The sequence below is a fragment of the Mobula birostris genome, chromosome 25 (assembly GCF_030028105.1).
Source record: "Mobula birostris isolate sMobBir1 chromosome 25, sMobBir1.hap1, whole genome shotgun sequence".
NCBI lineage: Eukaryota > Metazoa > Chordata > Chondrichthyes > Myliobatiformes > Myliobatidae > Mobula > Mobula birostris.
This window is the reverse complement of record NC_092394.1, coordinates 16,327,557-16,346,982: the sequence shown is the minus strand read 5'-3', so window position 1 is coordinate 16,346,982 and position 19,426 is coordinate 16,327,557. Positions and strand designations below refer to the sequence as shown.

The window sequence follows — 19,426 nt, the reverse complement described above, 5'->3', positions numbered from 1 at the left end:
GCGAACGTATGATACTTAACTCTTATTTACAATAACGCCTATAGTTTATTTATTTTTGGTTTAACGTTTTTACTTTTTTAAAATTTCACAGGTCAAGTATCACTCCGCGACAACACAGGGGCTTGTGTAAGAGCTCCTTTACCGTGTTGGGAGATTCCCTGTTACGTATTTTATTCTTGTTATGCTGAGAGCCGGGGAGGCAATAAAGGAGAGTTGACACAGAGAGTCCGATATTCCTATATATATATATGTAAATATAAACGGGTGTCTCCATTAGTGATGAACTTGGACGCGGAACGGATGGAGCCGGAAGCCGGCGGACGGAACAGTGATGGGGATGGAACGGCGGTGGTGCCGGAGATGAGCGACGCAGAGTTGTTGGCTGCGGAGCTCGAGTTCAGCAGTGAGCCCGGTACATGCACTTTACCCGGTGATGCTCTCTCCGCCAGGCCGCCTGCGGCCTTCCTTTCAAAATATGGGATGTCTCTGAGGCGGAGGTTTCTAGTCGGTTATTGGGAGGACGGATAGGAGAGTGCTGTCCATCGGGATGCAATAATGCAAGCGCAGTTTTACAAAAAACCCTATGTAATTGAAGTAGGATATCTTTATTCTAGCGCTTAAATAATTTTACAGCCATGGTCAGCGTGCTGTTTTCCTTCCTAATTGCTCACTCTACATCAGCTTTGATTCATTTACACAGATTCAAAGTATATTTATTATGACAGTTTGTATATGGAGTACAACTCTTGAGATTCGTCCTCCCGCAGGCAGCCACGAAACAAAACACCGTCCAAGAAAGCATCAAATACCCGAACGCGCGAAAAACGAACAAATATCTAAGCCTCTTTAAATACCAACAGCTCTTAAACTCGCCTTTAAAAAATACAACACTTTCCTATCAAAGAGAACTTCTGTTTGTCCACATTAGGAATGATAGCTATAACATGTTAAGGCAAGTGCTTTCTTGCTGGAAGTGTACAACTGGTTGAATAGGGTCTGTGGAGAAGGAGGAAATGCCGTTAATGTAACAAGATGGTGAACTGTTACGAGAAAAAGTCCAGGTTTGATACAAGGTGGAAAGACTGGTTAATTGAAACTGCTGGGTGCTGAAGTCTGTAAAGTGGGATTTGCCAGATATTAACTACATTCGGTTTTTTAAAAATCCCCAAAAATACTTCTGGGGAAAGGAATTCAAAGGTCCCCTACCCTCTGAGGGAATTCTTCCTTCAATTAGCCTTGAGTAGCTAATGTTTTCATTCAGTTGTTTAGCACAGAAACAATGCCTTCACCTCACCCCATTTACAACCAACCTTTGCCCATTTACACTGACCCCGTTTGTCACTTTAGTTCACATCTACTCCCATTCTTTGTCAGAAACCCCTCTGTCATCCATACACCCCTCTCCACCACCACTACACAGGGTACTATCACCTAAATTATGTCATAGATTTAGGAACATCTGGAGCCTTCCAATGCAAAAATGACCTGTTTAATTTGTAGGGTTGTTCACTGAGCCTGAAGGTTAAGGCGCACCTCCAGGCTTGGTTAACAGCCCTACTGACAAGCAGCCAACCTGAGCTACCAATCATCTCTTTCATTTCAAATGACCTGTTTACCCCTGCACTGTTTTCTATCTGTTAGCTAATCCTCAATACGTAAAATTATGTTAAGCACAGTCTGATTGTACTCTTAATTTTGTGTAATAAACTTATGTGTGACACCCTATTGAAGGCTACAGACAAAAATGTTTTCCTTTCATATACCCTCTTCCCAATTCCATTATTACAAATTTTTGGACTTCTCTATCCAAGAGAGTTCTGGAAAGTCATTGAGCATAGCCAAGGTGGAAACTGACATGTTTACGGTACAAGATAGACAAGCAGTGTGGAGCAAGAACAGAAAAGAGGTGCTGCAGCCAAAATTGGATCAAGCATGATAAGGATGACTGAGCAGGTTAGAATGGTTGACTGACCTGCTCCTGTTGTTATTTTTCATATCCTTGTTAGCAACAAGACATTTTATCCCCAAGGACATTGTCAATTTGCTGAGCTGTGCTTTCCTAGGTACTGGCTGACTTCCAGTTCTGCGGTCATTATTTACCTTTATTGCTTTAAAAAATGTAAAAGCTGCATTTGAATTATATATTTTTGCTTGTGGTTGGCTTTGGCACTTTCCACTGTATCTCATCTTCAGCTTTTTTTTCTTAGAAATTAGGTTCTCCGCCCTTCTGATTATACAACAAAAAACTGAAAGTCAGTAGTTCATGATTTGATCACTTATGGAAATCAGATCTTGCTCTAGATTATCTTCTCCAATGTTTGTTAAAAGTTGTGATGTACTCACTTTATTGAATCTGCAAATGATTTTTTTTTTACCAGTTTCTCTATTCTCAATGTTTTCATTGTCTTATTGGATGTTGCTATTACAGGCATCTGCTTTTCAGTATCTTTCCTTTATTGAAACCTTCATGTAAAATCTGGGCAGGTTGTAAGAGGATTTTACAACCCAAGATAATCATGTCCCACGTGATAATAAGTGTATGTACTTTCATTCTATTGACTTCCTATCCATTTTCTAATGCAAGGTGTGTAGACTGTTCTAGTCTGCACATGTATCTCTACTATCAAAGTGTATTTCCCTACAATGTATTTCATTGGCTACTTTCTTGACCATTCTCATAATCTGTCCATGTATTCTTCCATGGCCATTTATTGTGAGCTTGAACCATGGCTGAATATTCTGTTAATTCTGTACCTTGAGGTGGCTAGAACTGCCCAGAGTTGGATTAGGCTGTATCATCCAAGGAAAGAAAATGATATCATTAACTTTTATTCATACAGCACATTGAGATCATAAACACATTTGCTGCCTGTGAAGTCCCACAATTCTGAAATGTCAGTTCAGGGAATTTGGGAAATGCTGCAACCAACATGCTTTGTATTTCGTTACAACAGAGAAGAAAGCCATTCTGTCCATCAAAGCTGTCAGTTCTCAGAGCAACTCTGCTTTCCTACTAATTTTCCCTTTAATTAGTTCTCTCATTCTCATCAGTTTTACCACTTACTTACAGAAGGGACAATTTACAGTGGCCATTCAGTCCAGAAATCATCTTTGAATGCAGCTCTACTAACTGTGCTACAATTGTATAGGAAGATCCCACAAATAACATTGAGGTGAACGACCTGACAATCTGTTGCAGTGATGTTGTTTCAATGATATATGTTGGCTAATTGGCAGCAGAAGAATGCTTTCAAGGCGTTTGTATTATAGTAACAAATAATTCACTATTGTTACTTTTGTCTATTACGATACCTCTAATAGGCAATTATAGACTTGGTTTCCTTCAGGAAAATTGACTGTACTTGGCCATTGCCAGTGAATGAAGCAGAGACCGGCATTAAGTGCAACAAGTCAAAGAAACATTTAATTAATAGTGTTGGAAATGTAAGGTTTTGCATATTGCAATAACTGACATTTTAATTTGAACATGGGAGAAGAGATGTGAGGCTGTGGCCTGCTTCGACTGCACTAATGCCTGGCCTCACAATGTTTACTCAGCACTGCTCTGCTCTGAACTGGGGCTGTGGTCTGCTCCCGGCTACACTAATGCCTGGTCTCACATCTGTGGTCTCAATATGTTTACTCAGCTCTGCTCTGAACTGAACTGGGGTTCTGGCCTGCTCTGGCTGCGGTGATGCCTGGCTTTGTGTCTTCGTAAAACTTCAGTTCTGAGCGCTACTTTTATTGCTTGCATGATTTATTTTTCTTTCTTTCCGCATATTGGATGTTTGCCGGTCTTTTTTTAAAATGAGTTCTTTTGGGGTTTCTTTGTTTTGTGGCTGGATGTAAAGAGATTAATCTCAAGGTTGTATAATATATACATACTTTGATAATAAATGTACTTTGAATTTGAGGTGTCTTCTGAAGTGTATCTAATATGTTGTCAAATTTCTGAATTGCAGAAGGCACTCAGCAAAGTGAAGGAGACAATTACACCTCAAGCAGGTCTAGTGAGTCGAACCAGACTGGCCATGGAACGGACAAAGCTTCCTGCAGGTTACTTCAAGTATTGAATTTAATTGATTTAATGACCTAGATATTCCAGAGGAAGATTGAAGAGCAGTGCTTACTAGTGATGTTGAGAAAACCTACTGACAAAGAAGTTAGATTAGATGCAAACAACAGGAATTCTGCAGATGCTGGAAATTCAAGCAACACATCAAAGTTGCTGGTGAACGCAGCAGGCCGGGAATTAGTCCTTACTCTTAATAATTTCTCCTTTAGCTCCTCCCACTTCCTCCAAACTAAAGGTATAGCTATGGGCACCCGTATGGGTCCTAGCTATGCCTGCCTATTTGTTGGCTTTGTGGAACAATCTGTTCCGTGCCTATTCTGGTATCTGTCCCGCACTTTTCCTTCGCTACATCGACGACTGCATTGGCGCTGCTTCCTGCACGCATGCTGAGCTCGTTGACTTTATTAACTTTGCCTCCAACTTTCACCCTGCCCTCAAGTTTACCTGGTCCATTTCTGACACCTCCCTCCCCTTTCTAAATCTTTCTGTCTCTGTCTCTGGAGACAGCTTATCCACTGATGTCTACTATAAGCCTACTGACTCTCACAGCTATCTGGACTATTCCTCTTCTCACCCTGTCTCTTGCAAAAATGCCATCCCCTTCTCGCAATTCCTCCGTCTCTGCCGCATCTGCTCTCAGGATGAGGCTTTTCATTCCAGGACGAGGGAGATGTCCTTTTTTAAAGAAAGGGGCTTCCCTTCCTCCACTATCAACTCTGCTCTCAAACGCATCTCCCCCATTTCACGTACATCTGCTCTCACTCCATCCTTCCGCCACCCCACTAGTAATAGGGTTCCCCTGGTCCTCACCTGCCACCCCACCAGCCTCCGGGTCCAACATATTATTCTCCGTAACTTCCGCCATCTCCAACGGGATCCCACCACTAAGCGCATCTTTCCCTCCCCCCCCCCCCCACTTTCCGCAGGGTTCGCTCCCTACGCGACTCCCTTGTCCATTCGTCCCCCCCATCCCTCCCCACTGATCTCCCTCCTGGCACTTATCCTTGTAAGCGGAACAAGTGCTACACATGCCCTTACACTTCCTCCCTTACCACCATTCAGGGCCCCAAACAGTCCTTCCAGGTGAGGCGACACTTCACCTGTGAGTCGGCTGGGGTGATATACTGCATCCGGTGCTCCCGGTGTGGCCTTCTATATATTGGCAAGACCCGGCGCAGACTGGGAGACCGCTTTACTGAACACCTATGCTCTGTCCGCCAGAGAAAGCAGGATCTCCCAGTGGCCACACATTTTAATTCCACATCCCATTCCCATTCTGACATGTCTATCCACGGCCCCCTCTACTGTAAAGATGAAGCCACACTCAGGTTGGAGGAACAACACCTTATATTCCATCTGGGTAGCCTCCAACCTGATGGCATGAACATCGACTTCTCCAACTTCCGCTAATGCCCCACCTCCCCCTCGTACCCCATCTGTTATTTATTTTTATACACACATTCTTTCTCTCGCTCTCCTTTTTCTCCCTCTGTCCCTCTGACTATACCCCTTGCCCATCCTCTGGGTTCCCCCCCACCTTGTCTTTCTCCCCGGACCTTCTGTCCCATGATCCTCTCATATCCCCTTTGCCAATCACCAGTCCAGCTCTTGGCTCCATCCCTCCCCCTCCTGTCTTCTCCTATCATTTTGTATCTCCTCCTCCCCCTCCCACTTTCAAATCTCTTACTAACTCTTCCTTCAGTTAGTCCTGACGAAGTGTCTCGGCCCGAAACGTCGACTGTACCTCTTCCTAGAGGTGCTGCCTGGCCTGCTGCGTTCACCAGCAACTTTGATGTGTGTAGTTAGATTAGATTATTGGATTAGATTATGAAGACACGCAGTCCTCTTTTATTGTCATTTAGTAATGCATACATTAAGAAATGATACAATATTCCTTCGGTGTGATATCACAGAAACACAGGACAGACCAAGGCTGAAAAACTAACAAGACCACATATTATAACATATAGTTACAACAGTGCAACAATATCATAACTTGATGAAGAACAGTCCATGGCACAGTAAAAAAAAGTTCAAAGTTTCTCCAAAGTCCCACATCTCATGCAGACGGGAGAAGGAAGAAAACTCTCCCTGCCATGCCTGACCACAGTCCAAGTGGTCTAAGTAGTTTAAAAATTAAGTATTAGCTTTATTTGAAGTTACTGACATGATGAAGGAAGCCATGAACATTGCCAGCGATGGAGGACCTTTGTTACTTCCCTAAATGCCGGCGGTGTAACAGGCAAAAGAGAGAGGTTTATTATACATTGAAACATCAAAACCTACAGTGAAGTGTGTCGTTTGCATCAAATCAAATTAGCGAGAATTGTGCTCACAAACCCACAAGTGTTGCCATGCTTTTGGCACCTACATCGCATGCCCACAATTCAGTAACCCAAACTGTGGGCATCATATTGTCAATCTCCTCTTTTTCATTGTGAATTGCTGTCTGGCATGACCTGAAATAACCTACAATGCTCCCTGAAAAATTCCCACACCCTCCAAACAAGAAAAAAATGAGGGCAGATAAAGATTGGGGCATAAATCTGGATTAAACTGAAATCTGAAATATCATAAGCTTTAAAATATTATTTTAAAATTGGACTCCATCTCCCCACTCCTAATCTGCACATAAAGTTAGCTTATCAGGGCCAGAGATGTGCTACACTAATAATTAGGCTTAAATACTTAATTAAAACTGAAGTTATACACCATTCTACACAATTTTACAGCAAGAATAGTGTGCCTTCACAGCAATGATTCTATGCTGATTGCTTTGGGGAAAAATTGTACCCTGTGGAGGAGAAAGAAATCACTGACTTTTTAAAAAAAAGCAAACTGCTGAAAGAACTCAGCAGGTCAGGAAGCATCTTCCAGCAGTATGTTTTTTTGCTCCAGATCGCAGTGTGTGTAGGAAATACTAACAGATCCATCTGGACTTGTACATTTTAACAGTTCACATGCCTAATCCATAGTTCTGCTGTCATTGTATCTGCAAATGTACAGTCATTATCTTGGCCAGTTCTTGCAGTGCGTTTTGTTAACCAGCAATTCAGCTTGGATTTGGTGTTCAGGTGGCATATTTGTTGTTTAACTGACTCAATATCTCATCATTCTGCTCTTCAAGTTTTGTAAGTTCGCTTATCATAATGACTGTCAGTTGCCTTCTTTGTGAAATTATTTCTTTTGGGTGAATTTAGTTTTTTGGTGACAAATGTAAGGACATTTTCTTGCAATTTAATCAATTTAATCTTAAATCCATTCCCACTAACTATATATCAAGGTATTGCCATCTAATTTTTTTTAAATGGACTACAACTTGTATTTCCTTTTAAAGTAAAGTTTTTAAATTTAACTTTGTCAAGGCTCTGCATTGAGTTTTGCCAAAAAAAGTCTTTTTTTTTCCCCCACAGTGGACATGAGCAATCTTCCATTCAGCTGCCTGTGTCAGGGAATGGAAGTGATTCTCAGTGTGAAGGCAGCAGCTTCAAAAGGAGAAGGCGGGACAGTAGGATCCCACTGGAGCGGTTTGATCGAAAGTACCTGAGTGTCACAGACCTGAGTCAACAGGCTTGGTGTGAACAGCAGGTGGTCTATGGGATGGAAATACCGCACATTCAACGACTACGTGATGAACATCCAGTTGTGAAAACCGGTAGCAGCATTCATCTGGCAAGAGGTACCCTATCAGACTCCAGGGAACAGGCCCCAGTTTTGCAATACAATAAGCTAAAATGCAGAAGTGAAACCACAATTCCAAATGTCGACCACCAATAATGTCAAATAGTGATTTCCATGGGGGAAATCAGACAGCATGGTAGTGTAGTACTTGGCACAATGTTTTACAGTATGGGCAACCTGGGTTCAATTCCCACTGCTGCCTGTAAGGAGTTTGTATGTTCTCCTAGTGATTGCGTGCGTTTCCTCCAGGTGCTCTGGTTTTCTCCCACAGTCCAAAGACATACTGGTTGTTAGGTTAATTGGTCATTGTAAATTGTCCATGATTAGGCTAGGGTTAAATCGGCAGTTGCTGGGTGGTGCAGCTCAAAGGCCTACTTCGTGCTAGATCTCAATAAATAAAGAAATAATTTCAGTGCAACTCCTAACAGCTAACTTAGGAGAACCGACTACTGGTCTTTCTGGAGGATCAGGGAAATACAGGATTGGTTAAGTTTCCTCAATAATCAGAAGGGGTGTAAAATAAATTTTAAAAAACTACACACAAAGGCTGACAGACAATGTGCAAAAGAAGACAAACTGTGCTAATAAAGTAATCAGAAAATAGGCCTAAATAGGTATTTTTGTGGTTGAAAGCTATAAGGAGTGGTATGCCAGAAAGGCTGACGTTGGAATCCTCAGTTTTTACAGTTTATAAAAATGACACTGATGAATGGACTGAAGAGGTGGTTGCTAAATTTGCAGAAGACAAGATGACAGTATGGAAAGTAAGTTGTGAAGTCGCCCTAGTGAGGTATAAATGGATGTTAGGTAGGTTAGGTCAATGGACAAATATTTGGCATCATGTTAAAAAATGTAAAATTGTCTATTTCAGCAGGAAGGATAAGGAAAATGTACCTGAATGGTAAGAAACTCCAGAGTCCCTGCTGCAGTGGAGTTAGGTTGCCGTAGTGCATAATTCACAAAAATTAACTAGCAGTTTTTTGTGAAAAATTAGTTACAGCAAAAAACTGGTAAACTAGCTGTTGTACTATATTATGAGACAAAAGCAACATGAGCAACATTTTATACACAGATTCTTTCTCTCACTCTCCTTTTTCTCCCACTGTCCCTCTGAATATACCCCTTGCCCATCCTCTGGGCCCCCCCCCCTGTCTTTCTTCCCAGACCTCCTGTCCCATGATCCTCTCATATCCCCTTTGCCTATCACTTGTCCAGCTCCTGGCTCCATCCCCCACCTCCTGTCTTCTATCATTTTGGATCTCCCCCTCCCCCTCCCGCTTTCAAATCCCTTACTCACTCTTCCTTCAGTTAGTCCTGACGAAGGGTCTCGGCCTGAATCGTCGACTGCACCTCTTCCTACAGATGCTGCCTGGCCTGCTGCGTTCACCAGCAACTTTGATGTGTGTTGCAGCAACATGCTTATGCTTAAGTGAAGCCCCAGTTTGAGGAGTGTACAATAACAGGCCCCTTATTTAAGGAAGAGTGTTAATTCCCTTGGAACAGTTGAGAAAAGATTTACTTGACTAATACTGGAAATGGATGAATTATCTTGTAAGGAATAGTTAGATGCAGGTGGTTCACATTCACTGGGATTTCGAAGAACACGAAGATACTGAAATATTTATGCTCCTGATGGGTCTTGACAGGGTGGATATGGATAGGACGTTTCCTCGTGTAGAGCAATCTAAAGCGAGCAATCACAGTTTAAGATGGATACGAAGACAAACTTGATCAGCAAGGACATGAAAGTTATCACAGGTAGATGAGAATATGGAGTTGAGGGTATAATTGGATCAGCATTATATTTTTACATGGTGAAGCAGGCTTAAGGGGCTAAAACAACCTTCCTCAACCTTTTTGCCCTCGAGGAACCCTTGAATTAATTTTCAGGTCTCAGACAACCCCTGTGTAAAAATTATTATATCTACAACTCACGGCACAATAGCATGATCAGTGAGTTGTAGATATAATAATCCAAAAGTAATTGTCAATGCTCTTTTGAGTAGAGAATGAACCTTTCCTAGAGAGAAAAAAAAAAACAGGTAGTTAAGCTTAGCTTACCTTTCTTGAAATTAGTATCTTTCTTTCCCTTTCATAAATTTTAAAAACTCATAAGGAAAATATAATAAATTCTGTTAAATAACTGGCTTAAGCCAAAATGGGATTTAATTTTGTAGGCTCGGTAGATTTAATTCAAATAAAGGTTGTAAATTGATTTTAACATGAAAATTAATAGTAAATTTACTAAAAGCCATAATCTGAAGCAACACAAGTGCCAATACAGTTCCTCCAAGATGGACCTTTTGTTTTGAGATATGAAGACGAAATATTAAATATATCTTGGTCTTTGCTTGTTTTAGGCAGCTCTGTGTAACAGAAAAAGTTTTCTTGAATTTCACCATCATTTACAAATCTTACAACTGCTACGACATGACATTTATTGGTGAAATCTGTTGATTCGTCAACCTTGATAGAGAAGCTGTTGTTTTTCAGTTTATCACATAAAACCTCTTCAGCATTAAATGACATGGCATCAGTATGTCGACTTATCATATTGTTTGAGAGTGAAACATTTTCAATTTCTCGTGCTGCATCTTGTCCTAGCATTTTAGCCACTATCATTTTACATCCTGGCATTATTAGGTTCTCACCAGCTGTGTGACATTTCCTTTTCAGGGTAATAAGTTCTGCTACTACAAACGTTTGTAAATAACTTGCTTCCTGAGTCTTTTTACTGACGATGACTTTATTAACAAAAACTTTACTCTGTTTTGAGATTCCAATAGCCATTTAAAATATTCGGCACTGTTGTGTGCCATATGGCTGTGATGTGTAGTTAAGTGTCTTTGCTGGAGCCATTGCTACATTTGTAAGTTGTTTGCTACAGACTAGGCACAATGGAATAGGACAACTTAAATCACCAGTCTATGTAAAACCTATAAGTCGCTTTCATTGTAAAGATGGACTTTTTTTGTGTCTGTTGTTGCACTAGTGCAGTGAAATGACTTGGACCATTGTACTGTCAGACATATCTGTAAATCATGGGGGTTGATAAAATATAAAATAGTACGGCATAATAAATGAGAAAATTGTGAAAATACTAAAACTTCACAAGACAATTCACTTCTAACCTACACAATCCACCTTTGCAACGTTTACAACAGCAAAGCGGCAGGCCAGCAGCTGAGTTGTGGCGTGTAAAGATTCCTTCTTTACAATGAAACTTTCTCTCCAATGTTCTACTACACCAGTCAAGTTTGTTCACTCCCATAAGTCAGTTGGCAATGCGTAAGTGTAAGTTGGGGGAGGTAACTTGGCAGGGAGAGGCTGGCGTCACAGCCCAAGTTGGGTGAATCCATTCAGTGCTCAGAAAACACACTTCATTCTCCTCATCAGCCTACTGTCCTGCCATCCATGAAGTCAAGCAAATAAACACAGTCCTACTGCATGCTGCCATACTGAGCTGAGGGACCTCTAACAAGAATGCTAACGGGGCTGCTTGGTCACTGCCCTCCACTGTGAGCGTGAAGTTTAAAAAACGATGTCTTTTAAAATCACTATCTCTCGCAGAACCCCTAACGATCTCTCATGGAACCCCAGTGGAGAAGCTTTGCATGCTTGCATAGTTGTCATTAGCTTGATAATTGATTGTGTGATATAGTGCAGCTAAATCTAACCATTTTCCTATAGGATCCCTGCCTGGTATGTTTCCTAAGATTGCTTAATTCATATCAAAAGCTGTATAATTTATGTCTGAATAAATTAACTGCTGCTGTGGAATATGCATGGTTGCTGTTGAGAAATGACTGTGATTAAACTGACAGTTCCCACAATAACTTAAAATGTGGCATCTCTTTATTGTTAAATGGTGCATGGTAGGATCAAATTCGATCTTAAAGTAAATCCTTTTCATAAATCTAATGACGGGGTTAGAGCCGCCCATTTACTTTTTCTCAGCCTAGTTCACGGAGGTGTCACATTACACTATACAGAGTGAAACTGAAGGAATTGTGGTTATAAAAATATATAATTTCTGTCTGTTTTTCTTTAGAGTTGGAGATCCAGGACATTGTCCCAATCAATATACAGTGCCAGGAAGATAGTTGGGGTGTTAAGCTTCTTAATTTTCTCTCAATGATCCAGTTCTTGCAGGCAGGTATGTACAAATATATCAATAGGTTGTTACATAAAAGGTAGGGAGCTTGAAATTCAAAAACAATATGATAAATGTATTTTTTCTTATCAAAGCACCTTTAGCTTGGATGTTTGGTTTGTAGCATTTTTTTTCACAGTATCACTGTTTTTCTTATGGATGAAAATTGATTACCATTTTAAATATTGCTTTACTGGTTGGTTCCTTCAGCCACCAAGAGGACTACAACTATGTTGTGGTCTGGAGGTGTACGTGCCTCAATGACGCAGAGAGCTTTGTTGACTGGAGTCAGGGCCTTATGCTTTGGCTCTTGGTAAGGTCATCCATGCCAAACTGGTCAAAAGGTAGAGACCAGACTAAGAGTATGGTCCACCAGACCTCCCAGTTTGGGGGTTCATTTCAGGGCTAAACACCCTGACTGGTAAAACAAAACTGTTACAGAAATCAGCAATGAAGAATCCTTCTACATCTGAGTGAGTCTCCACCTGGGACTTGCATGACTGACAGTAGTGAAAACCCAGAGGAAGCTACTGACTTGCTGAAGGAAGCTCTGAACACCATCAGAGATGGAGGACCTTCATTGCTGCCCTAAAATGATAAAACAACCTTTGAACACTAGCAGCATAACGGGCTGTAAATAAGTCCCTTCAGGATGTGGGTGGCCTGTTTGTGGGCAAGATGCTGCACCTATAATCTCATCTGATTATTGACAAATTCTAGCTGCAAGCCAGTTGCTTTGGGCAGTAGGTCATATTCGACTCAAAATCTTTAGCAGATAGCCTGATAATTCAAAGTAATTTGGTTGTGTGTTGTACAGGAGAGCGTGTCCGAGAGTTGCCTGTGTTTGGAGAAGTGGAGGGGATTTTCCTGGTTGGTGTGATTGATGAGCTGTGCTACAATTCCAGTGGTGAACTGGAACTCCATGAACTGAAAACTCGTGGTCAACCAACATTACCCCATGCAGCCCAAAGGAAGAGCCATCACTTACAAGTGAGTGAGTAGGACAAGAACCATTTGAAATGTAGGAATTTCGCACTAACTTCTAATTAGATTATTGCCATCGATTATTTTGATCTTGACCTAATAATTCAAACAAAGGTGCTTGGTCATCCCAGATTTCATTGGGCAGACACATCCAGTTGCATGGGTAAAGTGCCTATCATAGGTTAGATTTTATACTCTCCTATAGCAGAATCAAATCTAGATTAGATTAGATTATGAGGACACTCAGTCCTCGTTTATTGTCATTTAGAAATGCATGCATTAAAAAATGATACAATGTTCCTCCAGTATGATATCACAGAAACACAAGACAGATCAAGACTAAAACTGACAAAAACCACATAATTATAGCATATAGTTACAACAGTGCAAAGCAATACCGTTGATAAGAGCAGACCAAATCTACACTTAATAACATGGGCTTTTGTGTTCCAGAGTAAATCCAAAGTGCATTCTGTAGGAGGATCTTCATAGACCTTTCTAGATGGCTTATTTAACAGTACAGTCTCCTCTGGGCTGGAGGGTTTGGTTTCCAGCCACCAATTAGAACTTAAACACGCAAATCCAGTACAGTAACATGATATATTACACTGCTAAAGTATCATCTTTCAAATGTTAAACTGAGGCACCTCAGAATATCTTCAAAAGAAAAACAATTTTCTTTTATGTTTATGTCAGTCTTTAGCTTACCCTTCAATGGTTATATTAATGTGTTGGGTGATTCCTAATTTATTCTCAAAAATTTCCCAATACTGAGAGTGACCTAATTTCCCATCACATCTAGACATATTTCCTAATCAACAAATAGAATGAGCTTCCTGTTAACTGTTTATTTATAAATGATCTTGTGCCTCTCACATGATATTTTCAAAGGTGGCAAGCAGTTGTCCTGGACCACATTTCTAGGTTTATTAAGAGAATGTGTTAATCATAAACAAACTATTCTTCATCAGTCAAAGTATTATGGAGAATTTTTATTTAATCCTCTGTAGGGCATATAATACATATGAATGGTTGATACCTGAGGCATTTTATAGACTAGGTGTACCCAATTCCATTAAATCTTGTACTTCTTTCCTGCACAAGAGTTAGTTAATCTACCATATCATTCTGAGAAAAATCATCTTAATCAAAAAAAAAGAACATACAGGTTTGCAGATTATTATTTGGTTGCAAGAATTTTTTGATTTAATGAAATACTTATTTCCTTGCTCCACTTCCCTTTCCTATCAGATTCCATAATTTACAACCATTTCCTACCTCCATTTATCACCTCAGAGCCTCTGTCACTATTTCCACTCTTCCCTCCACCATCTGCTTAATACCCTTCCTCACCTGGAACCACCTAGCACTTGCAAGCTCTTGCTCCGCCCCTTCTCCTCACCTCTTTATATGGGCTATCCGAACTCCATCTTCCAGAAAGAAAATGTTGACTGTCCATTTCCCTCCTCAGATGCTGACTGTCTTGCTGAATTTCTCTAACAGTTTGTTTGTTGTTTGCCAAAACGATAAGAATCTGTTGTCTAATACAATGAACTATTTGCTCTAAATGTATATGCTTTCAAAGCCTGTAATCATAGAAATGAATGGGGGGGGGGGGAGAACACTTTTATTTCAAAATCCTAACACTGGAATAAAATTATTACAGGCTTTAAGCGTTGCTTCAATTTTGTCACACTGATCAACCAATTTTATGCTGATAGTAAGTGACAAATATCTGTTGTAGAATACCTGTTGCACTTGCCTGTGCAACAGTTCTCACACTTTAAAATAAAACATCAGTTTATGTTTTAAACATAATCTATTTAAATAAGTATTTACTTCCTACCACAGTTATATTATTTATAAATTGCATGCCCCATAGAGTGAGTGCTAGAATGTCCTGGCAAGTGATTGGACAACTGTCTGATTAAATCAACATAATGTTTTTTGTTTATTTCATGTTTCTTTGCCACAAAACCAATGACTGAATAATAATCCTCACTATGTGATTTGAATGAAAAGCAGGAGTTGTCTCTGTGGTATGCAGATAGGATATCTTTGATGTAGTAAATCTAAATCCTTTTTATCACCAGGTCAGTGTATACAAACTTCTCTTTGAGGCTCTGATCAAAGGCCAGCTGAACAAAAACACAATCATTCACCATCTTCACTTAGAAACAGAGCGGAGCTTCAGTTCAGAGGTCATGGCATATACTCAAACGATAGGATTGTCTGTAAACACATTTGGTGACCTCTTGGATTTAATTTTTTTGAACCTGATGTACGCCGAGATCCCCACCATTGACATCCTAAAGATAGAATACTGTTACCAAGCTGATGCATCTGTAATTGGGACAGAAGTGGTGTGCTTTGAAGAGGAGTGGGTTAAAAAGGAGCTGAAATATTATTGCTCCTTCTGGAAGGGCCAGAGGGAGGCCAAGGGGGTGGACATCGAGGAGGCCTGGAAATGTCGGACGTGTGATTTTGCCGATATTTGTCAGTGGAGAAAGAAGAAAGCTGAAGAAGCAGCAGAAAAGAATCAAGCAAATCGTAGAAAATGAAGATCAAGTTTTAGTTTAAAGGGGCCATCAAATTTCTCCTCTATTGTTAGCATGCCAGGTAGTGAACTTGCTAACAATGCCTCTTGATAAATTAAGCACATCATTGCCAGTGTATCATTCGGCTGGCCAGGATACACACTCAACCAAGGAGCCATGCTCACAGAAGATTAAGTTATCATTATTGGTTTTGTAATGCCTCAGTCCAGTACCCTGTGATATACAATTGAAAGCACCTTTACATGTGAAATGCATTGTGATACTGACAACTACTTAGCTGTTTGCAGATCTACAGCAATTTGGACAAATAGGACTACTAGTGGACCGGGTATGCCAAGAGGCAACATTACTTGCAGCATTTCTTGAAATTTAACCAAGTACCATTTGTCAATATTATAAAGGAAATGCAGTCCTGCTTGTATTTGTGGGTTTTCTGACCACATATAGTTGATATGGCGGAGGGGGTGATGGGGAGCTTCGTTTCACATTTCATAACCACACACTGTTCCAAGGAACTACTAACTGCTAAAGTTGTTAATTGTTATTATTATTGTGTTGTGGCTTGACAGTTGAACTTAACTGATTGTAAACAGTAGTCCAACCAGTATATTTAGACAAAGTCAACAACTTTCTTCCATTTCAAAGGTTTTGGGGACCACAGCTTAATGCTTTGCTGTCAGAGCATTCTGACTTAAAGTTTTTAGAATCATCCTCAATGGTGATGAATTTACGCTTGTAAACTACAGGAAGGAAATCTAAGGGCAAAATAATAATTCTGGAACTTTATATCCAAGTTTATTATCATTCAACCATACTTGAACAAAACAACGTTCCTCTGGGAGGAACCTAGGTGCAAAACACAGTACGTATGTAATATCAAATAATATTAACATTATTATCAGAAAATAAAAAAAATTCTGTAGATGTGCAAGCTGACATAGTGCATATGTGGCATATGGTTAAATATTACTGCTGCTGTCATAGATAATGTGGTAGCAGGGTGTCTACTTTTCATTCCTTAGTTATTTTTCCCTTTAACCATCTGGTTCTTGAAGCAACTGGCGTAATCATAATCACCACAGTTTAGCCACACTATGACCACATTCATCATTTTGCATTAAAAATTAACTTCTAATTGTGTTATTTCTTGTAAAAGTTGTGCACTTTATGTTGAGTCATTAAGTCATACAGCACTTTAACATGCCATTCAGCCCAACTCTATACCAACCAAGATGCCTCTTCCATGCTAGCCCATTTACCAGTCTTTGGTCCATAACCTCCTGAATATTTCCAATCATGTACTTACCTAATGCCCTTATTTCCAAGTGTCCATATATAACCATCTGGGGTTGGTAGATAGCACATTCACCTTGCTGCAGGCAGTTGAATGAATCCATCAAGTTAATAAGCATTCTGGCACAAAATGCTTTTATTAAAAAATGCTTTCCATTTTCCTCATTCAACCTCGTTGACTTCTGGCATCTTATTCGGAGCTTAGTGTTCAACAAAAAAGCCTTCAAATTTCCACAGTATTGGTAAGCTTCTAGTACCAGTAGCAAGATGATTGAGAAAGATTGATCCATGGATTGTTGTACAATTTCTAGAAGATGGTTGACGCTCAGCAAAAAACATCTTTCCAAGTAGGTAGTAACCAGGTTGGTTACAGTAGAAATAGTCTGTGGACATGTGAATAGGAATAAAGTAGGACGGGACATTTGTAATGATGAAAGAGGCAATGATGCAAAGACTGAGTATTGCAGCTCTACCAGGAGATAAAACACTTCAGAAGGTCATATAGTGGCAGAAACAGCCCCATCAGCCCACTGTGTCCATGCCTGTCGTCATATACCAATGTGTATTAATCCCTTTTTGCATCCTTCTCCCTTTAGCCTTTATGCCATGGTATTTGAAGGGGTAATCCACATTCTTTATAAATCTTGGAGAGTACTTGTTTACCACTGTCCCCTCAGGCAGTGCGTTCCAGATTTCAACCACCCTCTAGTCTAGATCCAAAAAAAATCAAGTCTCCTCAATCTTCTTCCCCTTACCTTAAACTTGTATCTCTGCTGGATGTAGGTATCTCTGCTTAAGGGAAAAAGTTTCTAATTACCCTCACACAGGTGGATGCATCTACATAAAAGCTACAGGTGCATAGCAGACTGAAGGAGAAAAAGGCTTTTACAGTATCTTAAACAGGAAAAGGTATTAAATATGAAACATAAGAATCTGCATGCTGATTACAACGAATAATTACAGAGCCTTTGACCTGCTGAAAGGTAAGCTGCAGTTGATGTTGAGCATTATAATCATGTTTATAAGCTTGAAGTTTGTGTGTTGCCCAGAGTTGTCTTTTGACAAAGTAGAATTTATTGTGCCCCATGTACTTAGTGCACTGAAAATGCTTAGTACAGTTTTAAACCTTAAGCAACAGTTGCTGACATTGTAATATTTCGTATTAATTTCTCTAATCATGATTCATGATCATAAATAATAAAAACTTGAGCTCTGTATAAAATGGTATTTTATTTTCTCTTTCTGAAGTGCTGATAAATCTTTGTGTAAAGTTTCTATTGATGGCCAAGATGTGTTTTTTTCCCCCTTTTGTAATTTGTAATAATTTCTCTGAGCCAGCTGCAAAGTTCAGCAGTTTTACCAGTGTTAGCATGGAAGATGTATTTGTTCGCTGGATGCGGGATTTCCTCAAGATATCAAGTTACATTAATAGCAGGCAAAAATGTGTTCACAATTTTTCATTACACTTGGGAGGCATCTTAGATCCACACTTACTGCAAATATGCGTGCTGGCAGACAGAAGAACTTCGTAATTGTAGTGATGTGCAAATATTCCACAACACAGGAACAGATCCTTCAGCCCACAATGTTGTGCTGAACCAGCTAAAAAGTAAATCCAAAACCCACAAAAAACAAATCCCTCCTACCTACACAATGTCCATATTCCTCCATGTTCCTCATAGTGATGTGTCTGTAAATGTCTCTTGAAAGCCTGTAATGTGTTTGCCTCTACCACCATACCAGGCTATGCATTCCAGGCATCATCTCTGAATAAAAAAACTTAATCCTCATATCTCCTTTGAATCTACCCCTCCTCACCTTCAGTGCATGCCCTCTGCTATTAAACAGTTCTACCCTGGGAAAAAAGATATTCCAGACATCCCACCCTGCAAAAACTTATTTCAGGGAGGTAGCACCATCAATTTGCGAGAGAAGTGGGATGTCTGCAATAGGGTAGCTCCTTAGCAGCTAGCCAGCTAGTTTAAATAACGTTAGCTATGCTAATGAACGAATGACACCTGTTAAACTCACCTCAACATGTCTTTTACAGTCTTAACCCACCATGGGCAATAGAAAAGTCACTGTTGCAAACAGTGCAGCGAGCAACACTGTCATTATTTTTGACCCCTATTAGGCAGGGGTACACTTTAGTGTATTCTGGGGTGACGTACGGTACTATCTATGGTAATCCCATTTTCTAGCACCCAGGCTGTGGCTTGGTATTCCAACCACTTCTCCCACCTTCTCATTGAACAAGCTTGACCTCTCTGGAACCAGACAAGTGAATATTTGCAGCGCTCCCTCCTTTAGATAAGGTCTGTATACAGTAATCCATTGTGATATCAAGGTTCTTATAATTGCAACAAGACATCTTTACTCCTGTACTCAGTTCAGTTGTAATAAAAAAAACATTTCATTTACTTTCCTAATTAATTTGAAGAGACTAGTGTACAATAACACCCAGGTCTCTTTGAAGGTCAACCTTACCTTTAATCAAGTGGAAAAGCAAAGCATGCAGAAGATATGGAGAATCTGCAGAGAGATATAGATAGGTTAAGTGAGTGGGCCAAGGTCTGGCAGATGAAGTACAATGTTGGTAAATGTGAGGTCATCCACTTTGGAAGGAGAAATGAAAGCAGATTATTATTTAAATAGTAAAAATTGCAGCATGCTGCTCTGCAG

At 40.1% G+C, this 19,426-nt stretch overlaps 1 protein-coding gene across 3 annotated transcripts; it reads left to right on the top strand.

The window, feature by feature from the left end:
• Window positions 1-120: 120 nt before the first annotated feature.
• exo5 (exonuclease 5) lies at window positions 121-17,949 on the top strand. 3 transcript variants are annotated; one of them, XM_072242820.1, is made up of 6 exons: window positions 121-412; window positions 3,963-4,056; window positions 7,489-7,754; window positions 11,808-11,912; window positions 12,727-12,899; window positions 14,987-17,949. In XM_072242820.1, the coding sequence occupies exons 1-6, from the start codon at window positions 280-282 to the stop codon at window positions 15,452-15,454; spliced, it is 1,239 nt and encodes a 412-aa protein (XP_072098921.1). In that variant the 5' UTR covers window positions 121-279; the 3' UTR covers window positions 15,455-17,949. The 3 variants fall into 3 exon arrangements, with proteins under 3 accessions (XP_072098921.1, XP_072098923.1, XP_072098922.1); XM_072242822.1 differs by having other exon boundaries at window positions 323-412; window positions 3,963-4,066; XM_072242821.1 differs by lacking the exon at window positions 121-412 and adding an exon at window positions 1,817-1,953 and having other exon boundaries at window positions 3,963-4,066.
• Window positions 17,950-19,426: the final 1,477 nt, after the last annotated feature.